We start from the raw sequence: 27744 nt of genomic DNA on the forward strand, positions 1-27744 counted from the left end.
GTTTAAGAATGATGCATTGGATGTGGAGACCAGTGGGGTGGTAGGTGAGGACAAGGGGTCTCCGTCTTTATTGTGTTGGGAAGGGCAGGGTTTAGAGCAGTGGAACGGGGAATGGAGGTGGTGCGGCAAAGGGCTGTCTGGATGTCAGAGGAGGGAAAAGCACGTTATTCAAAATAGGTGGACATCTGGGATGCTCGCGAGTGGAATGTCTCCTCATTTGAGCAGATGCAGTGGAGATGGAGGAATTGGGAGAATGGGGCGGAGTTCTTGCAGGATATTAGGTGGGAGGAAGTGTCGTCCAGGTTGTTATGGGAGTCTGTGGGTTTGTAGTGAACGTCCGTCTGTAGACTATTGCCAGAAATGGAAATGGTGAAGTTTAAAAAAAGGGAGGGAGGTGTTCGCGATGGACCAAGTGAATTTGAGGGCAGGGTGAAAGTTGTGGGCCAAATTGATGAACTGCTCCAGTTCAGCCTGGGTGTAGGCTGCTGCACTGACGTAGTCATCACTGTAACAGTGGAAGAGTTGAAGCACAGTGCCAGCAAACAAAAAGGCAGGTACAGCTGGTGCCCATCTGTGTCTCAATGGCCACCCCCTTGATTTTAGGGGAAATGGGAGGAGTTAAGGGAAAAGTTCTTGAGGGTGAAGACCAATTCGGCAAGGCGGAGGAGGGTATTAGTAGAGAGGGACTGGATGGGTCTGTTGGAGAGGAAGAAGTGGAGGGGCTGCAGGCCATCCTTGTGGGGTATGGACATGGACAGGGACTGCATGTTCATAATGAAGATAAAGTGTTGGGGACCAAGGAACTAGAAGTTGCTGAAGTGATGGAGGATGTGGTTGGTGTTGGGGATGTAGGTGGGAAGTGCCTGAATTAAGGGGGAAAAGATGGAGTTGTAGGATAAGATGAGTTTGGTGAGGCAAGTGCATGCTGAAATGATGGGTCAGTGGGTGTAGTCAGGCTTAGGAAGCAGGTAGAACCAGGCAGTGCAGGGCTGGGGGTCTATGAATTTGTAGGCAGTGGAGGGGAGATCACCGCAGCCAATGAGGGCACGGATAGTGCAAGTGATTTTTGCCTGATTGGTGGGCGGGGGGGTGGTTCATGGGTAAGAAGGCCGATGTCATCAACTCCCGTTGAACACCAGGACAGCACAGCTCAGTTACCCAACCACAGAACCAATACTTGCACATGGTTGCACCTCATGACAATTGAGTGCTTTCTTAATGGGCATTACTATTCATTCCTACAGTAATATTTAAGACCATACATACTAGGCAATGACCATCTCTAATGAAAGGCAATCTGATCACTGTCCTTTGATATTCAATGGTGTTACCATCACCGAATCTGCCAGTATCAATGTCTTGGAGGTTGCCATTGACTAGGAACTCGGCTGGACTCCCTAAAGCCTGTCCATCATCTACAAACCACAAGTCAGGAGTGTGAATGCTCACCACTTATATGGTGAGTGCAGCTCTAACAATACCTAAGACGGTTGACATCCAACTCACTCAATTGGCACCGCATGAGCAAGTGTCCACTCCCTCCACCGTCAACGATTAGTAGTAGTCATCTTTACTACCTACAAGATGCACTGTAGAAATTCACAAAGATCCTTAGGATAGCACCTTTTGAACCTATGACCGCTTCCATCCAGCAGGATGAGGGCAACAGATACATGAAACACCACTCACCATCCTGGCTTGGAAATATATTGTCATTCCTTCACTGTTGCTGGGTCAAAAACCTAGAATTCACTTTCTAATGGCATTGTGGGCCAACCTACAGCATATGCGTTGCAGTGGTTCAAGAAGGCAGTTCACTACCACCTTCTCAAAGACAACTAGTGATGGGCTATAAATGCTGGCCAGCCAGTGATATTCATCTCTCATCAGTGAATAAAGAACAACACATCATTTCCTTGAAATAATAATTTGTACAAGTTAGTTCAGGGTTAGTGTAACAAAAGTCCTAATGCATTACTATTTATTGAAAGTTAAATCCAGCAATCTGACAGCACTTTATGAAGGTTTTAACAGGTTTTGCACATTTCTGGCTGTCATGAACATTATCTGAAACGGGGAGATCTTGCAGTGAACAATAAATGCTGGTCTACCCAGGAAGCCGACATCTCTGAATGAATGTTTCTTTAAAAATTAGGCTTTCTTATCTGGCAAAAGGCAGGATTTTTGTAAGCATTACCAAACAACTGTTACATTAAAGTGACTGCAGTGCAACAAGATAATCAAGCATTACTGACATTTTTGTCTAGAGAATTTGGGAATGGGAGGTTGGAGAATATGATAGAAAATTATTAGTAAGTCTGTACTTTTTTCTGTTTTTAATTCGTGCTCACAGCTGGAAATCATACTGTATTTATGCCAAAACGTTTCCTTTTGTGGTGTGTGGTTCAGGCCAGAAAATGGCTGGGAATGCGAAAAGCAAAGGATACTTTTACACCTACCATTAAACTTTCAAACACACTAACCTCGAGTAAATAACGTTTTTAGCTTGGGAGTGTAAAAGTAGGTATTCCTTTGGGAGCACTTATTTTACTGACGCCTGTATTTCAGTCAGACTATATTACTTACTGTATTCCTTCCTAAGTGCATGAACTGGCAATCTTTACAGCTTCGCTCTTGGATCTGTTTATATCCCAGTTGCACACACTACCAGATATCTCACCTCAGTGGCCCCTAGACATTTGGTCTTGTGATCCTTTATTTCAACTCATGACTCAATATCAGTCTTAGCCAACGCCGGGGAGCGGCGGTCCAGAAACTGATTCAATCTTTATTGAGAATTTCTAAGCTCAAGTACATTTCCACCATGTTCAGGGACACGTTTACTTTCACCCCCTCGACACTCCGGTCCTTGAGATTGCAGAGGGAGCTACAGGATTTGGAGGATGAAAGGAGAGCTTTGTACAGATCTCCCAGAAACAGGCAAACTGCCGCTGTCAGTCAAAGTGTATTCAGGGAATCGAGAACGTTGTCACAGCTCTCCAGCGACTCTGCCGTCCACGACGCTTTGTGCAATGGAGATTTGGACAAGATCCGAGTCATCTTCAAGAGTAAAGAGGCGGTTAACGCGACTATACAGACGGTCAGCCATGAACTTAACTGGTCCGCTGAGCTAGGTATGAATCCCACACTCCACACTGACATTCCTGGATGGTGCCAGCCTAACATAGTTTAAGTCTGACCTCAGTGGCAAAACTTTATGTAGTTGATTAAAATCCTTTTTCCCCTTAATAATTATAGCAGTATCATGTGCAATCGGGATGTGAGGATCACTGGCTGGGCTAACGTTTATGATCCATTCCTAATTGTCCATGGGGCAGCTAAGTGTCAACCACACATATTGCTGTGGGTCTGGAGGGGTACGTCGGGTTTCAAGAGATTCAATTGTGTTAGGGGTCTGTCCAGTCCAAGCTACAGACAGACGTTTCTGTGGCCAGAAGTGAAAAATCAGAATGGTGTGTTGCTTCCATGGTGAAGGATGTCTCAGAGAGGGTGCGGAATGTTCTCACGGGGGAGAGGGCCCAGCAAGAAGTCATTGTCCACATTGGAACCAACGACGTAGGAAGGGAAAAGGGATTCTGAAGGGAGATTACAGAGTTAGGCTGGAATTTAAAAAGGTCATGGAGAGTAGTAATATCTGGATTACTCCCGGTGCTACGAGCTAGTGAGAGCAGGAATAGGAGGATAGAGCAGCTTAATGCATGGCTGAGGAGCTGGTGTCTGGGAGAAGGATTCACATTTTTGGATCACTGGAATCTCTTTTGGGTTGAAGTGACCTGTACAAGAAGGATGGATTGCACCTAAATTGGAAGGGGACTAATATACTGGCAGGGAAATTTGCGAGAGCTGCTTGGGAGGCTTTAAACTAGTAAGGTCGGGGGTGGGGGGGGGGGGAGGGGGTTGGGACCCAGGGAGATAGTGAGGAAAGAGATCAATCTGAGACTGGTACAGCTGAGAACAGAAGTGAGTCAAACAGTCAGGGCAGGTGGGGACAAGGTAGGACTAATAAATTAAACTGCATTTATTTCAATGCAAGGGGCCTAACAGGGAAGACAGACGAACTCAGGGCATGGTTAGGAACATGGGACTGGGATATCATAGCAATTACAGAAACATGGCTCAGGGATGGGCAGGACTGGCAGCTTAACTCACCTCAGGCAACTGTCTGTGTGGAGTTTGCACATTCTCCCCATGTCTGCGTGAGTTTCCTCCAGGTGCTCCGGTTTCATCACACAGTCACAAAGATGTGCAGGTTAGGTGAATTGGCCATGCTAAATTGACCATAGTGTTAGGTGAAGGGGTAAAATGTAAGGGAATGGGTCTGGGTGGGTTGCTCTTCGGAGGGTTGGTGTGGACTTGTTGGGCCGAAGGGCCTGGTTCCACATTGTAAGTAATCTAATCTAATCTAATCTAATGTTCAGGGATACCAATGCTATAGGAAGGATAGAAAGGGAGGCAAGAGAGGAGGGAGTGTGGCATTTTTGATAAGGTTTTGCATTACAGCTGTGCTGAGAGAGGATATTCCTGGAAATACATCCAGGGAAGTTATTTGGGTGGAACTAATAAATAAGAAAGGGATGATAACCTTATTGGGATTGTATTATAGACCCCCCAATAATCAGCGGGAAATTGAGAAACAAGCACGTAAGGAGATCTCAGCTCTCTGTAAGAATAATAGGGTAGTTATGGTAAGGGATTTTAACTTTCCAAACATTGACTGGGACTGCCATAGTGTTAAAGGTTTAGATGGACAGGAATTTCTGAAGTGTGTACAAGACAATTTTCTGATTCAATATGCGGATGTACCTGCTAGAGAAGGTGCAAAACTTGACCTACTCTTGGGAAATAAGGCAGGGCAGGTGACTGAGGTGTCAGTGGGGGAGCACTTTGGGGCCAGCAACCATAATTCTATTAGAATTAAAGTAATGACTGAAAGGGATAGACCAGATCTAAAAGTTGAAGTTCTAAATTGGAGAAAGGCCAATTTTGACGGTATTAGGCAAGAACTTTCGAAAGCTGATTGGGGGCAGATGTTCGCAAGTAAAGGGACGGCTGGAAAATGGGAAGCCCTCAGAAATGAGATAACAAGAATCCAGAGAAAGTATATTCCTGTCAGGGTGAAAGGAAAGGCTGGAAGGTATAGGGAATGCTGGATAACTAAAGAAATTGAAGGTTTGGTTAAGAAAAAGAAGGAAGCATATGTCAGGTATAGACAGGATAGATCGAGTGAATCCTTAGAAGAGTATAAATGAAGTAGGAGTATACTTAGGGGGAAATCAGGAAGGCAAAAAGGGGACATGAGATAGCTTTGGCAAATAGAATTAAGGAGAATCCAAAGGGTTTGTACAGATACATTAAGGACAAAAGCGTAACTAGGGAGAGAATAGGGCCCCTCAAAGATCAACAAGGCGGTCTTTGTGTGGAGCCGCAGAAAATGGGGTAGATACTAAAAGAGTATTTTGCATCAGTATTTACTGTGGAAAAGGATATGGAAGATATAGACTGTGTGGAAATAGATGGTGACACCTTGCAAAATGTCCATATTACAGAGGAGGAAGTGCTGGATGTCTTAAAATGCATAAATGTGGATAAATCCCCAGGACCAAATCAGGTGTACCCTAGAACTCTGTGGGAAGGTAGAGAAGTGATTGCTGAGATATTTGTATCATCAATAGTCACGGGTGAGGGGTCAGAAGACTAGAGGTTGACTAACGTGGTGCCACTGTTTAAGAAGGGTGGTAAGGACAAGCCAGGGAACTATAGATCAGTGAGCCTGATGTCGGTGGTGGGCAAGTTGTTAGACAGAATCCTGAGGGACAGGACGTACATGTATTTAGAAAGGCGAGGACTGATTAGGGATCGTCAACATGGCTTAGAGTGTGGGAAATCATGTCTCACAAAATTGGTTGAGTTTTTTGAAGAAGTAACAAAGAGGATTGATGAGGGCAGAGTGGTAGATGTGATCTATATGGACTTCAGTAAGGCATTTGACAAGGTTCCCCATGGGAGACTGATTAGCAAGGTTAGATCTCACGGAATACAGGGAGAACTAGTCATTTGGATACAGAACTGGGTCAAAGATAGAAGACAGAGGGTGGTGGTAGAGGGTTGTTTTTCAGACTTGAGGTCTGTGACCAGTGGAATGCCACAAGGATCGGTGCTGGGTCCCCTACTTTTTGTCATTTACATAAATGATTTGGATGTGAGTATACGAGGTACAGTTAGTAAGTTTGCTGGGTCCCCTACATTTAATCATTTATGTAAATGATTTGGATGCGAGCATCAGAGGTATAGTTAGTAAGTTAGTAAATTGGAGGTGTAGTGGACAGCGAAGACGGTTACCTCAGATTACAACAGGATCTTGACCAGATGGACCAATAGGCCGAGAAGGGGCAGATGGAGTTTAATTCAGATAAATGCAAGGTGCTGCATTTTGAGAAAGCAAATCTTAGCAGGACATATACACTTCATGGTAAGGACCTAGGGAGTGTTGCTGAACAAAGAGACCTTGGGGTGCAGGTTCATAGCTCCTTGAAAGTAGAGTCGCAGGTAGATAGGATAGTGAAGAAGGCGTTTGGTATGCTTTCTTTTATTGGTCAGAGTGTTGGGTACAGGAGTTGGGAGGTCATGTTGCGGCTGTACAGGACATTGGTTAGGCCACTGTTGGAATATTGTGTGCAATTCTGGTTTCTTTCCTATTGGAAATATGTTGTGAAACTTGAAAGGGTTCAGAAAAGATGTACAAGGATGTTGCTAGGGTTGGAGAATTTGAGCAATAGGGAGAAGCTGAACAGGCTGGGGCTGTTTTCCCTGGAGTTTCGAGGCTTAGGGGTGACCGTATAAAGGTTTACAAAGTTATGAGGGGCATGGATAGGATAAATAGACAAAGGGAGTCAGGGAGTCCAGAACTAGAGGGCATAGGTTTAGGGTGAGAGGGGAAAGATATAAAAGAGACCTAAGGGGCAACTTTTTCACACAGAAGGTGGTTTGTATATGGACTGAGCTGCCCGAGGAAGTGATGGAGGCTGGTATAATTGCAACATTTAAGAGGCATTTGGATGGGTGTATGAATAGGAAGGGGTTTGGAGGGATATTGGCCAGGTGCTGGCAGGTGGGACTAGATTGGGTTGGGATATCTGCTTAGCATAGACAGGTTAGACCTAAGAGTCTGTTTCCATGCTGTACATCTCTATGGCTCTATGACTCTATGACCAGGTAAGGATGGAAGATTTCCTTCCTTGAATGGTGTTAGTGAACCATATGGGATTTCCCCCCCAACACTAGGCAGTGGATTTGTGGTCATTATTGGACCCTTAACTCCAAATTATGCAATTCAAATTCCACCATCTGCCGTGGCAGGATTTGAACCCAGAACATTAGCTGAGTTTCTGGATTAATAGTTTTAGTTTATGGATGATTATAGTTTCCGAATTAATAGTTTGGTGACAGTACCAATAAGCTGTTGCTCCCCATAAACTCCCATTGAGATGAGAGATCTGTTCTCATAGTTATTTTAACGGTCCTACTCATAATATGACACATTTGGGAGGAGCAGGTCGAACTTGAACCTGTCCTTTCTGGCCCTACCTCCGCACAGATTGGAACAGTGCATTCTCCACCTTTCCTTACCATATTTATGCCAAATGCCTCTTGTTGCTTCAGAATCTTGCTTATTTTTCCTTCTGTACCCTTCCTCCTTGCTCCCAAGTTCGTCCTGCTCAGGTCGAGAGATAGGATACATTGTTCACTGTTCCATCCATGTTATTTTTTTTTAATTCAGTTATTGTAATTGAACTAACCATATGCTACTTGCATTTTATTTTAGAAGTTGCAGTTTACGTAGTACTTTGTTCAGTAGGAATTCAGGCAAGCTCAGGAACATCTTAATTTTTTACACATCAAAGCACCTACACCCAGGAATATGACTTGCTTTTGATGTACCGGGAATATAGAAGGAAGGCTGTGTCAAACAGCAGGCACTTCTGTACATTATATTTCTTAGTCTGACTTTAAGTTCAATGTTTTAAAACTGCTTTCCAATAGCTGGAGCAGAAACACGAGGTTCTTGGTATTGGTGCAGAGGGAGAGAAAACAGAAGAAACCTTTTAGTTTATTGAGAATGCAGCCAACCATCATTTGTCTTTAAAGGTTTAATGATAAACAATTCCAGTCTAGTTTATGTCACTTTTGAAATGTTATTGCATACTGATGGTGATGACTGAATTCAGGCATTAAGATGATTATTGTTGTACCAGACATAAGTAAATTACTCTACAGATAACCAAGAAACTGCTGTTTACATTTTCATTAATTTATTACCAAAATAGACTATAGTGAGATAGGAGAAAGTGAGGACTGCAGATGCTGGAGAATCAGAGCTGAAAATGTGTTGCTGGAAAAGTGCAGCAGGTCAGGCAGCATCCAAGGAACAGGAGAATCGACGTTTCGGGCATGAGCCCTTCTTCAGGAAGTGAAATAGGCTGACTATTGATCATCAGATCTTGCAAATTTGAATTCTCTTAGATCTCTAGTTTCCTTTATAGTCTGCATACTGGGACAGTAAAAAGGCTTCTCTTGAATTATTTGGCTGTCGCACCTTTTATTACAGAGTCCGTTCAAAGGATGTTGGAATAGGCCTTGACAGGCCCAGCACTATTATCGTTTTTAGACCATTTATGAAATAAGTATTGCCCTGCTGAGTGCTGCTTTCTCTAATTAACCTGTCTGCAAACTGCTCAGCTCTTGGTTTTAACATACATGATGATGTTAACATTTTTTGTCAATTTGCTTATTTTCTTCCAGGCTTCTGGAATGATCCAGCTCTTCTTGTCAGTTTTCCTGCTTCCCTTTCTATTGCTATTTGACTAGACCCCTAAAATATTTATGCACATAACTGATGAATGTTGACATTATTTTTTCTCATTACACATTTTTGTTTAAAGTGAGAATATCATGTGCCATTTAAGAAAGTCTTGTTCCCCATCTAAACATCCTATCACTTAATAATTTTCTCCTGTATTTGTTGAGCCCTTTATAACCCATTATTCTAATCTGTGTTCTAAATGCTATTTATACATAAAATCTTCTTAATTGGAGTAAACATTTACATCTAAAATGTGACTTTTAGTTTCGACTCAGATGCTGCCTGAACAGATATTTGAAATATTTTGCGTTTTGGGTTTCCAGCATCTGCACTATATGATTTTCAGATCCAGTCTATATTAACCCTAATGTTTTATTGTCAAATAAAACCAGGAGACAGAAATAGACCATTCAGTTCCTCAAGTCAGTTCTGTCATTCAAATAGATTGTAGCTGTTTACTATTACAGACTCAGTTTATCCAGCTTTAATCCTTATTTTTTGATGCCCTTGGAACTGTGGAAGGAGCTCATTGGCAACAACTCAGCTAGTCCCACTCCACTGATTTTCTTCCCTTTAGTGTCTATAATAATTTTTTTTCAGATAATGATCTAATTCCACGATAGAGGCAAAATTCAATCTCAGATAGTGCATTCAAAGATCCCAACCACTTGCTGCAGAAATAAGCTTTTCCAGCTGTTGCTTTTGGTTCTTTATGCCTATTTTCTTAAAGCAGTGACTTTGGTTCTTGGTTCTTCCACTGATAAGAACTGTTTCTTCAAATCTACACTGTCTAAATTCTTTACAATTCTAAACATCGCAATTGAATTTCCTTTCACTTTCTTCTTCTTTAAGGAGAACAGCCCCCTGTATTTCTAATGCATTGTCATGTCTGAAGTCCATTACCCCTTTCCTTTGAATAATTTCTGCACCATTTCCAATGATTTCCTGTTCTTCCTAAAGTATGTTGCCCAAAATTAGACACAAGACTCCAATAGAGGCTAAATCAGAGTTTGATAAAGGTTTGACAAAGCTTCCTTGCTTTTGTACTCTATATTATACTCTATTAACTGTTTTCACAAACTTTGCTGATTTTTGCATATATACCCCACGTCCCTCTGCTGCTGAACTTCTTTAGAATTGAATTTTTAAAAATTTTCTATTCCATTTCTTTGTTATCCCGAACAAAATGTATCACTTCACTCTTCTGTCTTACAGCTGACTGGAATAGTGCTCTGAAAATCAAGCCCCACTGTTCCCAAAAGTTAAAGATTTCTGAAAGTTTGCTTTAAAAGATTGCTTCCCAATCATCCTTCTCCAGGTATTTCACTTATTTGCAGGAGGCACAGGGTGACTGTTTTCTACTAATGAAAGTCTTTGATTTATCAATTAAAAGTCACACCTTATAGCAACTGGTAAAGGGAAATAAATTGGCTATATTCAGGTTTGAGATACTTTCCACTGCAGTTCATTCTTGTCCAAGATCCAATGGTTTCTGACTAATTTGTTCACATTTATTCAAGTACCCAGCAGCCAATCATATACTTGGTGGCAGACAGAAGACCTCTTTTATAAATAACTGGTCACGAGTCCATAGACCAATCAGCTATTTGTTGCCAGCCAAAAGCTCCATCTGTAAACATCCCTGAGTTCTAGCTTGTTTGCAAATGAAGCTTCTGCTACAGCTTAACAAGCAGCTGTATAAACAATATTTATAATGAGTGTCAGATTACTTGCTTTTTTCCATAAGTACAGCAGTCCTTCAATATTGCTTGGTTTTTAAAACAGTCCTTTTCCCATTTCAAAAATACAGAAAATAGATAGGTACAGTTTGATTTTTTTAAAGTCTATCGCTGTCCTCAATATAGTTCACAAAACTTTGCTTTGTGTCCCCTCAAATTGTGAAATTCTGCCTTGCCCATGTCACACCCATGTCAAGATCATAAATATAGATCGAGAAAAACATTAGTCCCAATACTGATCTCTGGGAACCCCATTGTATATCAATCAATCTGATAAACACTGATTCCTCTTTTATGTGTCCTTTTACTGAGCTAACATTGTATCCAGATCTCTTTTATTCCATGACCTTCATCTTTGCTGATGAAGCTATTATCAAATGGGTTTTGGAAGTACTTTTATACAACATTAACTTCATTAGCCTCAGAAATCCTCTACTACCTTATCAAAAACCTGAACCAAATTAGTTAAACACAATTTGCCCTTTACAAATCCTTGCCAGCTCTCTCTCAATTTATCTACGTTTATTGGAATTATTTAATTTTCTCATCGATTGCCACCTCATAAACCCTTCCCACCAAAGATTAAATTGACTGCTATACCATTGCTAAGCTTATTCTTGCACACATTTCTTGAATAGGGAAGTTACATTTACAGTGGTCACTATCTCTATGTTCCAAAGAGGCTGGTATAACATGGCCAGACCCGTTACTTCTTGAGGTATCTTTGGATGAATCTAATCCAGTTCTCAGGACTTAGCTGCTTTAGGCATAATCAAATGTTTCTAATGTCACCTGTTAGCAGTGTTTGGCCCTTCCAGTGTCTCAGTTACCTCCTATTTCACAACGACTTTGATAGCATTTCCTTACTTGGTAAAAGGCAGATACAAAATGTTCATTTAGAATTTTACCCTCTCTGCACACAAATCCCTTTTCACAACCTAATTGACTACTGTTATTTTTATCATCCTTTTACAATTTATAAGCCTATCAAAGACTTTTGATTTCCTTTTTTATATTTGCTTCCAGTCTCTTCGAATTTTCTCTATTTGTTGTTCCTGCTTCCTTTTCACCTGTCATATCTATTTTTGTTTGGCTTAATTGTGTTCTATTCTGTTATCCTTTCTCCCTTATGGAAGTGTACATTGACTGTACCCAACTTAAAGGTAACCTGTTGTATAGTTGCCTGCCAAGATTTGATTATAAATTAACTGGTCCAGATCTGCTCTGATATTTTGAATTTGGCGCTCTGCTAATTATTTTTATTGTGAATTGCTCCTTGTTCTTTCTCATATCCTGAAGAAGGGCTCATGCCCGAAATGTCAATTCTCCTGCTCCTTGGATGCTGCCTGACCTGCTGCGCTTTTCCAGCAACACATTTTCAGCTCTGATCTCCAGCATCTGCAGTCCTCACTTACTCCTTTCTCATATCTAACCAAGCCCTTTTGATACTATGATCACTATCTCCTAAGTCATTCCCCTCTGATACTTCATTTCCATTTCATTTCCCCAACTCAGACCCAGCAAATCCCCCTTCCTTGTGCAAAAAGAAACATCCTCATCTTAAAAATACCTTTTTAAAAAATGATCAGGTTTCAAATTTCCAATCAACCCAGCATCTATAACCTTATTGAAAAAGAGGGAATTTTATAAGGGAATAGAAAAATGAGTTCTAGATTTTCATTGGTTTTGTGTGGGGAAAAATGCGTCAGACTTTCACTCCTAACTGATGTGGATCTGATTGAAGAATGTGCCCACTCTTCTAAAATGCCACTGCCAAAGGAAATAACTTTTCTTTACCTACCTTATTGCATTTTTTGAAAAAACCTATTCTTCCATATTTTTACAAGTTTTGACATGTTAAGGGGAAATTTCTGTGGTAAAAATCTTAACAGTATCTAATTTGAAAGATGAGTTTTGTCATATGTGCTTATTTTTAGATAGAACTTCTTTCTATCTCAATGTTATATACCATACAATAAATACTTGTAGACAAAGTCCAGGCATACATATTCTTGTGGGATGGTTATTGCAACCAACCACCACTATTTGATTCTGCTTTATACTTTCTTACCCACAAAATGCATGCATTCAGTCCCAGATCAAGTTAGGTTTACAGGCTGTAGTTAAAGATATTTTTATCAATCAGTTCAGATGTGTTATGACACACCTCTGGGGCAGATGGATTTTGAACATGAGAATTGTTTTATTGATATTTCCTAATCAGTCTATTCAGGCTTTTATTACACACCTCTGTAGCACATGAGACTTGAATCTGGGGACTCTCCTATGTTCAAGGGATATTACCACTGTGTTATAAGAGTCTGCTTTCTATACATATGAATACAACTGAATAATTAGTTCACAATTCCTGATTACCATTTAACTTTAACCTCAGGGTATTTAGCACTCTATTAACAAAGTTAAATACTCACACTTGGCACCCTGAGGATCATCAAGGTAAAAACAATGACTGCAGATGCTGAAAACCAAATACTGGATTAGTGGTGCTGGAAGAGCACAGCAATTCAGGCAGCATCCAACGAGCAGCGTTGGATGCTGCCTGAATTGCTGTGCTCTTCCAGCACCACTAATCCAGTACCTTGAGGATCATCCCTGCCCAGGGTCTGTTCTGCAGGTGGAATCAGGGGTGTTGGTTTTTGCTTGGATGTCTTATTCTTTCTGCACAATAGACAAAATGCAAAATTCATGGCAGGATTTTAGAAGCTGTAGTCTTTTGGAATGTTCAAACCTGCCTGTTATCTGCCGATAGTAACTTTCTACAAAACAAAATTAAAAATCACACAACACCAGGTTATAGTCCATCAGGTTTAATTGGAAGCACTAGCTTTTGGAGCGCTGCTCCTTCATCAGGTGATTGTGGAGGATTTTGAACTTTGTACACCCCAGTCTAACACCGGCATCTCCAAATCATCCTACAAAACATACTGTTCAAGTGACGAGAGACAAGACTATTCCAATATCAAACCAAATTTGTATTCCCTGTGGGAAACCTTGGCTGTTCAAACTCATTTTTAACTATATAGCTAATACGTACAGGGAAGCAGCCCTTCAGAGAGTAATGAAGAGCATCTTCCTAATTTTCATTAGAATTGCTTGGCTGTTACTGACAGTAGGAGAAATTGAGGACTGCAGATGCTGGAGAACAGAGCTGAAAATGTGTTGCTGGAAAAGCGCAGCAGGTCAGGCAGCATCCAAGGAACAGGAGAATCGACGTTTCGGGCATAAGCCCTTCTTCAGGAATGAGGAAAGTGTGTCCAGCAGGCTAAGATAAAAGGTAGGGAGGAGGGACTTGGGGGAGGGGTGTTGGAAATGTGATAGGTGGAAGGAGGTCAAGGTGAGGGTGATAGGCCGGAGTGGGGATGGGGCCAGAGAGGTCAGGAAGAAGATTGCAGGTTAGGAAGGTGGTGCTGAGTTCGAGGGATTTGACTGAGACAAGGTGGGGGGAGGGGAAATGAGGAAACTGGAGAAATCTGAGTTCATCCCTTGTGGTTGGAGGATTCTTAGGCGGAAGATGAGGCGCTCTTCCTCCAACCGTCGTGTTGCTATGGTCTGGCGATGGAGGAGTCCAAGGACCTGAAAGTCCTTGGTGGAGTGGGAGGGGGAGTTGAAGTGTTGAGCCACGGGGTGGTTGGGTTGGTTGGTCCGGTGTCCCAGAGGTGTTCTCTGAAACGTTCCGCAAGTAGGCGACCTGTCTCCCCAATATAGAGGAGGCCACATCGGGTGCAGTGGATGCAATAGATGATGTGTGTGGAGGTGCAAGTGAATTTGTGGCGGATATGGAAGTATCCCTTGGGGCCTTGGAGGGAAGTAAGGGGAGGTGTGGGCGCAAGTTTTGCATTTCTTGTGGTTGCAGGGGAAGGTGCCGGGAGTGGAGGTTGGGTTGGTGGGGGGTGTGGACCTGATGAGGGAGTCACAGAAGGAGTGGTCTTTTTGGAACGCTGATAGGGGAGGGGTGGGGTCCGTTTGGAGGTGGCGGAAATGACGGCGGATGATACGCTGTATATGGAAGTTGGTGGGGTGGTAGGTGAGGACCAGTGGGGTTCTGTCCTGGTGGCGGTTGGAGGGGCTGGGCTCAAGGGTGGAGGAGATGCGGTGGAGGGCATCATCGACCACATCTGGGGGGAAATTGCAGTCTTTGAAGAAGGAGGCCATCTGGGTTGTACGGTATTGGAACTGGTCCTCCTGGGAGCAGATGCGGCGGAGACGAAGGAATTGGGAATATGGGATGGTGTTCTTACAGGGGACAGGGTGGGAGGAGGTGTAGTCTAGGTACCTGTGGGAATCGGTGACACCTGACACCCTCCTTCGACTGACTGAACTGGTCCTCACCCTGAACAGCTTCTCTTTCCAATCCTCCCACTTCCTCCAAACCAAAGGAGTAGCCATGGGCACCCACATGGGCCCCAGCTATGCCTGCCTCTTCGTAGGATATGTGGAACAGTCCATCTTCCGCAGCTACACTGGCACCACGCCCCACCTTTTCCTCCGCTACATCGATGACTGTATCGGCACTGCCACGTGCTCCCACGAGGAGGTTGAACAGATCATCCACTTTACCAACACCTTCCACCCCAACCTTAAATTCACCTGGACTGTCTCAGACACCTCCCTCCCCTTCCTCGCCACCTCCTCTATATTGGGGAGACAGGCCGCCTACTTGCGGAACGTTTCAGAGAACACCTCTAGGACACCCGGACCAACCAACCCAACCACCCTGTAGCCCAACCCTTCAACTCCCCCTCCCACTCCACCAAGGACATGCAGGTCCTTGGACTCCTCCATCGCCAGACCATGGCAACACGACGGTTGGAGAAAGAGCGCCTCATCTTCCGCCTGGGAACCCTCCAACCACAAGGGATGAACTCAAATTTCTCCAGTTTCCTCATTTCCCCTCCCCCCACCTTGTCTCAGTCAAATCCCTCGAACTCAGCACCACCTTCCTAACCTGCAATCTTCTTCCTGACCTCTCCGCCCCCACCCCACTCTGGCCTATCACCCTCACCTTGACCTCCTTCCACCTATCGCATTCCCAACGCCCCTCCCCCAAGTCCCTCCTCCCTACCTTTTATCTTAGCCCGCTGGACACACTTTCCTCATTCCTGAAGAAGGGCTCATGCCCGAAACGTCGATTCTCCTGTTCCTTGGATGCTGCCTGACCTGCTGCGCTTTTCCAGCAACACATTTTCAGCACTATCCACAACTCTGCCTACCTTAGTGTCATCTACAAATTTACTGACACATCCTTCTACGTCCACAACCAGATCATTTATAAAAATGACAAACAGCAGTGGCCCCAAAACAGATCCTTGTGGTACACCACAAGGATTAATTTTTCCCATCAACCATCACCCTCTGTCTTCATTCAGCTAGTCAATTTCTGATCCAAACTGCTAAATCACCTTTAATTCCAAAACTCCGCATTTTGTGCAATAGCCTACCGTGTAGAACCTCATCAAACACCTTACTGAAATCCATATACACCACATCAACCACTTTACCTTCCTCCACCTGTTTTGTCACCTTCTCAAAGAACTCAACAAGGTTAGTGAGGCACGACCTACCCTTCACAAAACTGTGTTGACTATCCCTAATCAAGTTATTCCTTTCCAGATGATTATAAATCCTATCTCTTAGAACCTTTTCCAACACCTTACCGCCGAAGTAAGGCTCACTGGCCTATAATTACCAGGATTGTCCCGACTCCCCTTCTTAAACAAAGGAACAACATTTGCTATCCTTCAGTCTTCTGGCACTACACCTGTCAACAATGATGACATAATGACCAAAGCTAAAGGCTGTGCAATCTCCTCCCTAGCTTCCCAGAGAATCTGAGGATAAATCTCATCCAGCCCAGGGGTGTTATCTATTTTCAGATCTTCCAAAATTGCTAAATCCTCATCTTTGTCAATCCTATCTAATCTAGTAGCCTGTACCTCCGTATTCTCACTAACATTGCCTGTTCCAATGTGAATACTGACAAAAAGTATTCATTACACGCTTCCCTAATGTCCTCAGATTCCACACACATCTTCCCACTACTACCTTTGATTGGCCCTAATCTTACTCTAGTCATTCTTTTATTCCTGATATACCTATCAAGGTTTTCCTTGATCCTATCCACCAACAGCTTTTCATATCCCCTCCTGGCTCTTCTTAGCCCTCTCTTTAGATCTTTTCTGGCTAACTTATAAGTCTCAAACCCCCTAACTGACCTTCACACGTCATCCTCACATAAGTCTTTTTCTTGCTCTTGACAAGAGCTTCAACTTCTTTAGTAAACCTTGGCTTCCTCTCTCAACAACTACCTCCCTGCCTGATAGGTATATACTTATCAAGGACCCGCGTAGCTGTTCCTTGATTGAGCTCCATATTTCAAGTGTCCATCCCGTGCGGTTTCCTTCCCCATCCTATGCATCTTAAATCTTGCCTAATCACATCATTATTGCCTTTCCCCCAGTTATACCTCTTTCCCTGAGGTATATACCTATCCCTGCCCATTTCTATTGTAAACATAACCAAATTATGGTCACCATTGCCAAAGTGCTAACCTACCTCCAAATCTAACACCTGGCCGGGTTCATTCCCTATTACCAAATCCAATATGGCATTGTCTCTTGTTAGTCTATCTACTTACTGTGTCAGAAAACCCTCCTGCACACATTGAACAAAAACTGACCCATCTAAACTACTTGAACTATAGTTTTCCCAGCCAATATTGGGGATGTTAAAGACCCCCATAACAACTACCCTGTTATTCTTGCTCCTATCGAAATCATCTTTGCTATCCTTTCCTTTACATCCCTGGAACAATTCAGATAGAAAACTCCCAACAGGGTGACCTCACCTTTCCTGTTTCTAACCTCAGCCCAAACTACCTCAGTGGATGAGTTCTCAAGCATTATCTCAGCTGCTGTAATGCTACCCTTGATGGACAATGCCACACTCCCACCCCACCTTTTATCATCTTCTCTGTTCTTACTGAAAGATCTAAAATCCCAGAATCTGCAACAACCATTCCTGTCCCTCCTCTAGCCATGTCTCTGAAATGGCCACAACATCGAGATCCCATGCTTCAGTCAAAACACACAGGTAAATGTCTTAGTCTGGGGACTGGAGCAAATAACATGGATGACGGCTCAGTGCATTATAATGGAGATTCTGTCTTTTGCTTCTGTCTGTCCTCTCAGGAAAGTGTAAAATAACCTCTTGCATTAGCTGAAGAAGAGAAATGAAATTCTCCCACTTTCATTGCTTGTTAAGTATTTGAAAGACAAAACTGCAGAGAAAGAATAGGGAAGTGTATTAAAAATGTTGCTGTTTGAAAGGGCTGGTATAGATTTGATGGGCCACAATAGATCCCTCTGCTAAATTATTCTATGATTCACTATCATTCATCCTTCAACCAAACAAAAACGAGATTATTTGGTACTTACCTCAGTGCAGGAACTTGGAATGAACAATTATGTTTCCATGTTTCCCTATATTAACAAAGCTGACTATATTTCAAAAGTTCTTCAATGGCTGTAGGAGGTGCATTTTTAACATAAGTCTTTCTTACCTGATTAGTTTGCACACAGAATCTGGCTGGAGTTAAAAGCGAAGCGAGTGGGTGCTTTTGCAATTTTTTTGAGAGAACATCTGTTCTTACAAAGTGAAGATGAAGTTTCAATTTATTAATAAAAGGGAAAAGAGCTCTGGATAGCAGGAAGGTGGATTTTTTGACCAACACCATTCTAGACTAGAGAACGAGTCAATAGGTTGTATGATTTCTATTATATTTACAATTCTGAGAACAATAAAATTGAATTCCTGCTGTAATTACATTTACAACACCTCTTCAAATTTAACTCCACCTTGCAGTCATCATACTATTCCTAGAATAACTTATGTTGTGAACTTTTACTGATTAATGTAGGCTTAATTTTGCTCTGTCCTACATTCAGGAGGCCTCTTGAGTCAAACAATTTGTTTTAGTCATGGCCAATTTAATAAAGTTGCAGTATTATACACCCTTTTGAGGCCTTACCAGATATGCTTTGCAATGCATTTTAATGGACATACGATCTATTTTTGTATTGCAGGTCTTTGGTCACTGATCTCCAAACAGAAGCAGACATCTGCACTTCATATTGCTGCAGAGCGAGGACATACAGCTTGTGTGAAACACCTGTTGGGGCATGGTGCTGATGTAAATGCTGCCCCTGGAGGAGCAACTGCCTTGCATACTGCCTGCGCCAATGGCCACACTGAATGCGCCCAGCTTTTGCTCAGTATTGGTGCTAATCCCAATGCAATCTCTGAAGACGGGTATGCTCCTTTGCACCTGTGCACCAGTCCCCAGACCTTTCTGTAAGTATGTTTCTTGGTTACACATTGTTATGTTGCAGCTGATCGCTAGCGCAAAGAGCTCTTTTTTCTCTGTGCTTAGATGTAGAAGTGAGGACATTCGAGAAATGCACAGTATAATGTTTCTATGTATACATATAATCCAATGTTAGGAAACCAAGTAACAGAGATGATATTAACCCTTTAACTGTATTTTTATAGCAAATATAAACATAGGTCCAAGTCCATATCAGTAAAATACACGTATAGATATCAAAATGTGCACTACTGTTGCATGAAAGTTGCCATTAAACACTACGATGCACTTTACCCAATAGTTCCTCATGCCATATCTGATCTCAATCAAAGCAGCTTGAGTATGAAGTAAAATTGAATAAGGTGATTCCTTGGAAAGGTTAGGAAGAGGATGTTGCTGCACTAATCACCTGGATTGCTATTCCATATTTTTCATGTCTGGCAATAAGGTCAATGAGGTAGCGAGGACAATAGTTCAGTTTTATTTTAAGTGCCTCAGGACATTCCAATGTGCTTCACAGCTAATGAATAATTGTTAAAAGTACACTCACCGTTGATTAGTATTTAAACATGGAATAAATTTCCATTGACCAAGGTCTTGACAAATGAGACAACTGATTAAATTTTTTTTGGTGGTTGAGGAATAACTTTATTATGTCACTAGAGGGACTTGCTGCCTCTTCACTGAAGAGTGCTAGAAGAACTTTTACATAACATGAACAGCCATAGGCCTTCCATTCAGTATCTGGCATTTATAACGATGAGGCCATCCTTCAGTGCTGCACACAAGTGCCAGCCTAGAGTCTGTGCTCAAGTCCTGCACCACAGAAGTAAGAATGCTATTACTGAGTCAAGCTGACACTAGTGTCTCTTTACCTGCTCATCTTTCATCTTATTTAGGATACAGAGTTCAGAATGTGTGTAAAATAAATCTGAACTGTACTGTGATCAGTGATTGGAGATGCAGTGAGACTATCCATTGCTATTATCCTCCATATTGTTGAACTGTTCCTTCTGCATCCTTCTGCAACATGCCCAATTTCAGGCAGCTGAGGAAAATTAAAGTTTAGATGGTGAATTGTCTTTGTCAAGTGTTCTCATTTCAAGATTTTTTTAATGAATTTAAGTTAGAAATCGTATAATGAGTGCATATATGAAATGGCATCTGCTTCTGATGAATGTCACTGATGAGCAATCAAAGGGGCTGAACTAATGAGCAGAGACATGACTATTCTAGGGGACACAGTTTAAAAATAAGCTGTTTCCCACTTAAGATAGAGGAAAGGAGGAGTCTATTTTTTTCCGAGAAGACCAAGAATCTTTGAAACCTTCTTCATCAGAGAGTGATGGACGCAGTGTAATTGAATGCTTTCACAGCTGAAGTAGATAGATTTATGACCAAGCTGGAGTTAAAGGTTATTGTGGGTATGCGGGAATATGAATTTGAGGCCGCAATCAGATCAATCATGATCATGTTGAATGGTGGAGTAGATTAGAGGGGTTGATTCTGCTTTGAATTTGTGTGGTTGTACGTACTTCCACTGTACTGAAGATTCTGTCAATTAAATAAATCAGGAATAAAGAGCTAGCATCAGTAACTAATACTAAGTAGTTCATTACATTGTCATTTTAGGGAAGAAAACCTTTGTCCCTACTTGGTTTTGGGACTTCAGGCCAGTGGCTGACTCTGAACTGCCCTCGGAAATGGCCTAACAAGCTAACAGGGAATAGGCAATAAACATGTCGCCTACATCTTGTGAATGAATAGAAAAATATTGAAACATATCAAATGCAATAAACAACATCAATGATCATGCATACTTTTTAATACTGTCCCCTTATTCTTTCCCTGAAAACCCGAGCTAAATAAGTATAAATATGTATGAATATATTTGAGGATTTCAGGCAAACATTTTTCACCCAGAGGCTGGTGGGAATGTGGAGTGCGCTGCCTGGGAGCAGAGGTTAAAAGGGTTAAAAATACTTGGATTATGATATGAAATGTCATAACATTCAAGACTGTGGAGTAACTGCAGGAAAATGCCATTAATATAGATTTAGATTAGTTTTTGTCAGTGCAGATTCAATGGGTCAAAGGGCTTATTCTGTACTGTATGGTTTTGTGATTCAGTATATAACACCAACATCAGGGACAGTAAAAAAACATTCTAGAAATTGAAGAAATGCTTATGATATGTATCATCTAATTCTCCATGTGCATTTCAGATGTGCTAAGCTCCTGTTGGAACATAATGCCAGAGTTAATCTGCAGACCAAAGACAGAGAGAATACACCACTTCATATAGCTGCAAAACATGGTTTAGACAAACATGTGGACCTTTACCTGAACTATTGTGCTTACAGTCACAAGAAGAACCGAGAAGGTGAAACTGCACTAAATGCTGCGTGCTCATATGCTGACAAGCCTGAGGCTTTTGGCAGATATTACAAAGTCTGTAAAATGTTGATTAATTGGGGAGCCAATGTGAAAACTGCTGGGAAAAAAAATCACACACCACTCCACAATGCCTGTGGGAATGGGCACCCCGATATTGTCAAGCTTTTGTTATTGCATGGTGCCTCTGTAAATGCCAAGAACAGTGCTGGCTACACCCCAATGGACTGCATTTTACAAGCTGTCGAAGATTACTTGGAACAGCATCCTGAACGAATTGTTGTAGATCTGTTGAACCATGGTGCAGGTCCTGTTGACCCGAAGGTATTCTGACTTTGCAATTAATGTGTGATGTGAAGCTGTGTCATGGAGCTGTTAAACAGTTTTTGGGCTGAGAAGTAACATGCACAGGGGATACTAGTCTTAATGTAGCTGTCCACAAACCTGCAAGAACAAGTGTGACTTTAGTTTTACAGACCACCCAGAATAATATTAAGTAGCATTTAAAAATGCTTTATTTACAATCCCATGAATTTTGTGCCTGGTAAGCTAAATGTGATAGCTAGCCCCATGGTATTTGACTAGTGCTGAAATATTGGTGTGATTGCTTGTCAAATATTACAGTGAAAGTTTTCCTTTTGTGACTTTTTTTCCTCTCCTATTCTCCTAAAGGGTTTTATGAACTTGCAAATTGGGAGTAGAAATAGGCTATTTGGCCACTTGAGCCTGCTCTGCCATTCAGTAAGGTGGTGTTAGTGTGTTGTTAGTGTTATGAATCACATGTTCCCATCAACCATGATATCCTTTGATTTCTTTTCCTAACACGAAACTAGTTCCAAAGAAGAGTTATGGGACTCAAAACTTAACTCTGTTTTTCTCCATCCACAAATGCTGCCAGACCTGCTGAGTTTATCCAGCACTTACTGTCTTTATTTCAGAATCTATCAAAACTCCACCTTAAAAATTATTCAAGGTCCCTGCCTCTTCTGTGTTCTGAAACAGAGAGTTTCAAAATCTCATAGCGTTCTAAGAGACAAAAATCTCCTCATCTCTATTCTGAAAGGGTGACCCTAATTTTAAAATGGTATGCTTTAGTTCTGGACTCCCTTACAAGAGGAAACATCTCTTCCATATCTATCTTGTCAAGACCATTCAGAATCTTTTGTATTTCAGTCAGATCACTCTTCACTCTTCTGAACCTCAGAGTTGTCTATCAAACCTTTCTTCATAAGACAACTTACTCAGTTCCTCATAATAAACCTGAATCACCTGCAATGTACTTGCATCCTTCCTTAAATGAGAACAAAATTGTAGTCTCACCAAGGCTTGATATAATTGAAACAAAACACCTTTATTTTTATATTCATTTCCTCCTGTAATGAAGAATAGTATTCCATGGTCTTAATTACCTGCTGTACCTACAAACTAACTTTATTGTGACTCATGCACTGGAACACCCCGATCTTTCTTGAACATTGCCCCATTTCAGTTATTCTCCATTTAAATAATGCCTTTCTAAATTCTTCCTGTCAAAGTGAACTACTTAATATTTTCCCACATTATATTTCCACCTGCCCAAATTTTACCCACTCACCTGGCCTGTCTATATTGTATGCAACCTCATTATGTTATGTTTGCAGCATACTTTCCTAACTATCTTTGTGTCATTTAGCTACCATGCCTTGGCTCCTCTCATTCAAGTCACTGATATAAATGATAAAAAAGTTGAGGTCCTAGCAGAGACTCCTGCAGATCCCAGCTGTCACATTTGTCAATGTGAAAAGAACCCCGTTTATGCAAACTGTTTTATTTTCTGCCAGACAGCCAATCTTCTATCACCTGTATTGTGAGCGCCTTAGCTTGTTGGCCTTTTGCTTGCTATTGTTGCTGTTGACTGATTGTGAGAGGAGAAAGATATAAAAGAGACCTAAGGGTACGTGTATAGAATGAGCTACCTGAGGAAGTGGTAGAGGCTGCTACAATTGCAACATTTAAAAGGCACCTGGATGGGTATATGAATGGGAAGGGTTTAGAGGGATATGGGCCAATTGCTGGCAGGTGGGACTAGATTAGATTACTTACAGTGTGGAAACAGGCCCTTCGGCCCAACAAGTCCACACCGATGCGCAACCCACTCATACCCCTAACCTAACACTACAGGCAACTTAGCATGGCCAATTCACCTGACCTGCACATCTTTGGACTGTGGGAGGAAACTGGAGCACCTGGAGGAAACCCACGCAGACACAGGGAGAATGTGCAAACTCCACACAGTCAGTCACCTGAGGCGGGAATTGAACCCGGGTCTCTGGCACTGTGAAGCAGCAGAGCTAACCACTGTGCCACCGTGGTTGGGATATCTGGTCAGCATGGACGAGTTGGACCGAAGGGTCTGTTTCTGGTCTGTGCAACTCTATGACTCTATGATTGCACTTTTGTATCTTCTCAATGTTGCTATTATCCATGTCTAAACCTCATAAAGTGTTGCTGATTATTAAACCACCTAACATACACTCAATCCAGTCCTCACCTGATATCCATACATAACATTTCGAATCAGTATTGTTGGGTCAAACTCACACTGATATTCCTCCTCTCTACACTTTAATTTGTGATTCTCCTGCTCCCTCACTGACGAAGATCATTTCACTCAATATTGGTCTGGAATGAAACCTGGGAGTTTCTTAGTCTGTGTACGGTTCAGTTCTTCATTTAGCCATCACCATACTTCTACAATTTGTCCTAAAGCCATAATGCTTGCACCTCTAGTAATTCTTCCATTGAGTCTAATGTTTATATGATAATCAGCAGTTCAGGATAAATGTAATGATGCACAATTTGTGTACTTTTCAGATGCTTAAACAATGTGCAGTGTCTCCGTGGACAATGGAAGCTCTGTTAAATACCTATGAGGTTATTCCACTTTGTGACTCTTGGATTGAGTCAGTACCCCTTGACGTATGGCAGGTACGTGCAGTAGAATGATACTTTAATTAACAATCACTACACATTCTACAGTTAGTACTGGAGATCGGTGAAGCAAACACATTTTTAATAATTGAGAATAAAGCACTAAATGTAACTATTTTATGTCAATGATAAACTCATAAGACAACATTTACAGTGGAAGTATTGTCATCACTGCTGATGCTAATAGTATCCTTTCTGATATACTTTATTTACCAGATCCATTTAAACTTGGTTAAGCTAAAAAATACTTAAATGAATGGTTTAATTCCTCAGATGAGTACTGTTGTACTTGACCTATCCTACATGGAGGATCCTGAATGCAGGGAATAAACAGGCTTTGTAAGGGTCAGATGTATAATAAATATCTGAACTATTGACTTCAAGGGTCAACTCTTTTATACTGAGATTGGTTCGCGTGTGGAATGAAAAAATCCATGCCTTTTAAATTTGGGGATGGCATCACATATATTGACCATTAGATTGCAAAATTCGTCAAAACACAAATTATAGATGAATAGCTGGAGGGAACTTCTGCAGTCAAATAATCATATTCCATGTGCCACAAAGACTCTTAGATTTTAAACGTTGATTGAATGAGAGAGGAGCCAAATATAAAAGGCAAACATTCAGCCAAAGATATGGACCAGTGAAAAATTCAGTGGCAACATTTGTTTTTATTTATTCAGGGGATTTGGGTATTGCTGGCTATATCAGGATTTATAGCTTATTGCTAGTTGTCCAGAGGTAAGTTAAGAGTCAACCAAATTGCTGTGGGTCTGGAGTCATATGCAGGCCAGACCAGCTTTATTCCTGATGAAGGGCTTTTGCCCGAAACGTCAATTTCAAAGCTACTTGGATGCTGCCTGAACTGCTGTGCTCTTCCAGCACCACTAATCCAGAATCTGGTTTGCAGCATCTGCAGTCATTGTTTTTACCCAGCGAAGGATGACAGATTATCTTCCCTAATGGGCATTAGTGAGCCAGATTGGTTTTCACGATATCAACACTGGTTAGATCACTTTTTATTCTAGATTTCTCCGCCTTCAGCAGAGTGAACATATTTTCTCCTTTTCACACCCATTATTAACATCTATTTTATATCTCCATCATTGCTTTACCACCATTAACATTCGCTTTGTTGTTTACTCTGGGCATCCATCCTTCCCACTCACTCTTCCTTCCTCTTTGTCAACATTTCCCAGAATCTTTCAGTTCCAAAGAGTCATATCAGACTCGATACATTAACTGTGTTTCTCCCTCCACAGATACGGCAAGACCTACTGAGTTTCTCCAGCATGTTTGATTTCTCATAGAGTCATAGGGATGTACAGCATGGAAACAGTCCCTTCAGTCCAACCTGTCCCTGCCGACCAGATATCCCAACCCAATCTAGTCCCACCTGCCAGCACCCAGCCCATATCCCTCCAAACCCTTCCTATTCATATATCCATCCAAATGCCAGTTAAATGTTGCAATTGTACCAGCCTCCATCATATCATCTGGCAGCTCATTCCATACACATACCACCCTCTGCGTGAAAACGTTGCTGCTTAGGTCTCTTTTACTTCTGTCCCCTCCCACCCTAAACCTATGCCCTCCAGTTCTGGACTCCCTGACCCCAGGGAAAAGACTTTGCCTATTTATCCTCTCCATGCCCCTCATAATTTTGTAAACCTCTATAAGGTTACCCCTCAGACTCCGACGCTCCAGGGAAAACAGCCCAAGCTTGTTCAGTTCAGATCCTCCAACCTTGGCAGCAAACTTGTAAATCTTTTCTGAACCCTTTCAAGTTTCACAACATCTTTCTGATAGGAAGGACACCAGAATTGCACGCAATATTCCAACAGTGGCCTAACCAATGTCTTGTACAGCCGCAACATGACCTCCAAACTCCTGTACTCAATACTCTGACCAATAAAGGAAAGCATACCAAACGCCTTCTTCACTATCCTATCTACCTGCGACTCCACTTTCAAGGAGCTATGAACCCTGCACTCCAAGGTTTCTTTGTTCAGCAACACTCCCTAGGACCTTACCATTAAGTGTATAAGTCCTCCTAAGATTTGCTTTCCCAAAATGCAGCACTTCGTATTTATCTGAATTAAACTCTATCTGCCACTTCTCAGCCCATTGGCCCATCTGGTCCAGATCCTGTTGTAATCTGAGGTAACCCTCTTCGCTGTCCACTACACCTCCAATTTTGGTGTCATCTGCAAACTTACTAATGTATCTCTTATGCTCGCATCCAAATCATTTATGTAAATGACCAAAAGTAGAGGGCCCATCAACCGATCCTTGTGGCACTCCACTGGTCACCGGCCTCCAGTCTGAAAAACAACCCTCCACCACCACCCTCTGTCTTCTACCTTTGAGCTAGTTCTGTATCCAAATGGCTAGTTGTCCCTGTATTCCATGAGATCTAACCTTGCTAATTAGTCTCCCATGGGAAACCTTGTCGAATGCCTTACTGAAGTCCATATAGATCACATCTATTGCTCTGCCCTCATCAATCATCTTCGTTACTACTTCAAAAAACTCAATCAAGTTTGTGAGACATGATTTCCCACACACAAAGCCATGTTGACTATCCCAAATCAGTCCTTGCCTTTCCAAGTACATGTATGTCCTGTCCCTCAGGATTCCCTCCACCACTGAGGTCAGGCTCACCGGTCTATAGTTCTCTGGCTTGTCTTTACCACCCTTCTTAAACAGTGGCACCATGTTTGCCAACCTCCAGTCTTCCGGCACCTCACCTGTGACTATCGATGATACAAATATCTCAGCAAGAGGCCCAGCAATCACTTCTCTAGCTTCCCACAGAGTTCTCAGGTCCACCTGATCAGCTCCTGGGGATTTATCGACTTTTAACCATTTCAAGACATCCAGCACTTCCTCCCTGGGGTCAGGGAGTCCAGAACTGGAGGGCATAGGTTTAGGGTGGGAGGGGACAGAAGTAAAAGAGACCTAAGCAGCAACGTTTTCACGCAGAGGGTGGTATGTGTATGGAATGAGCTGCCAGATGATATGATGGAGGCTGGTACAATTGCAACATTTAACTGGCATTTGGATGGATATATGAATAGGAAGGGTTTGGAGGGATATGGGCTGGGTGCTGGCAGGTGGGACTAGATTGGGTTGGGATATCTGGTCGGCAGGGACAGGTTGGACTGAAGGGACTGTTTCCATGCTGTACATCCCTATTATGGACATTTTGCAAGATGTCACCACCTATTTCCCTACAGTCTATATCTTCCATGTCCTTTTCCACAGTAAATACTGATGCAAAATATCAATTTAATATCTCCCCCATTTTCTGCGGCTCCACACAAAGACTGCCTTGCTGATCTTTGAGGGGCCCTATTCTCTCCCTAGTTACC

The 27744-nt window shown here is 42.1% G+C and overlaps 1 protein-coding gene across 1 annotated transcript in view; it reads left to right on the plus strand.

Annotated features, from left to right (window-relative positions):
• The first annotated feature begins 2763 nt into the window (after positions 1-2763).
• asb16 (ankyrin repeat and SOCS box containing 16) overlaps positions 2764-27744 on the plus strand; it is a 34465-nt gene continuing 9484 nt past the window's right edge. Inside the window, exons 1-4 of the mRNA XM_072561699.1 lie at positions 2764-3134; positions 18723-18990; positions 21229-21721; positions 24251-24364. Of these exons, the coding sequence (XP_072417800.1) occupies positions 2825-3134; positions 18723-18990; positions 21229-21721; positions 24251-24364 (1185 nt within the window). The 5' untranslated portion in view covers positions 2764-2824. The remainder of the gene's footprint in view (positions 3135-18722; positions 18991-21228; positions 21722-24250; positions 24365-27744) is intronic.

The sequence above is a fragment of the Chiloscyllium punctatum genome, chromosome 42, assembly GCF_047496795.1.
Source record: "Chiloscyllium punctatum isolate Juve2018m chromosome 42, sChiPun1.3, whole genome shotgun sequence".
NCBI classification, from domain to species: Eukaryota; Metazoa; Chordata; class Chondrichthyes; order Orectolobiformes; family Hemiscylliidae; genus Chiloscyllium; species Chiloscyllium punctatum.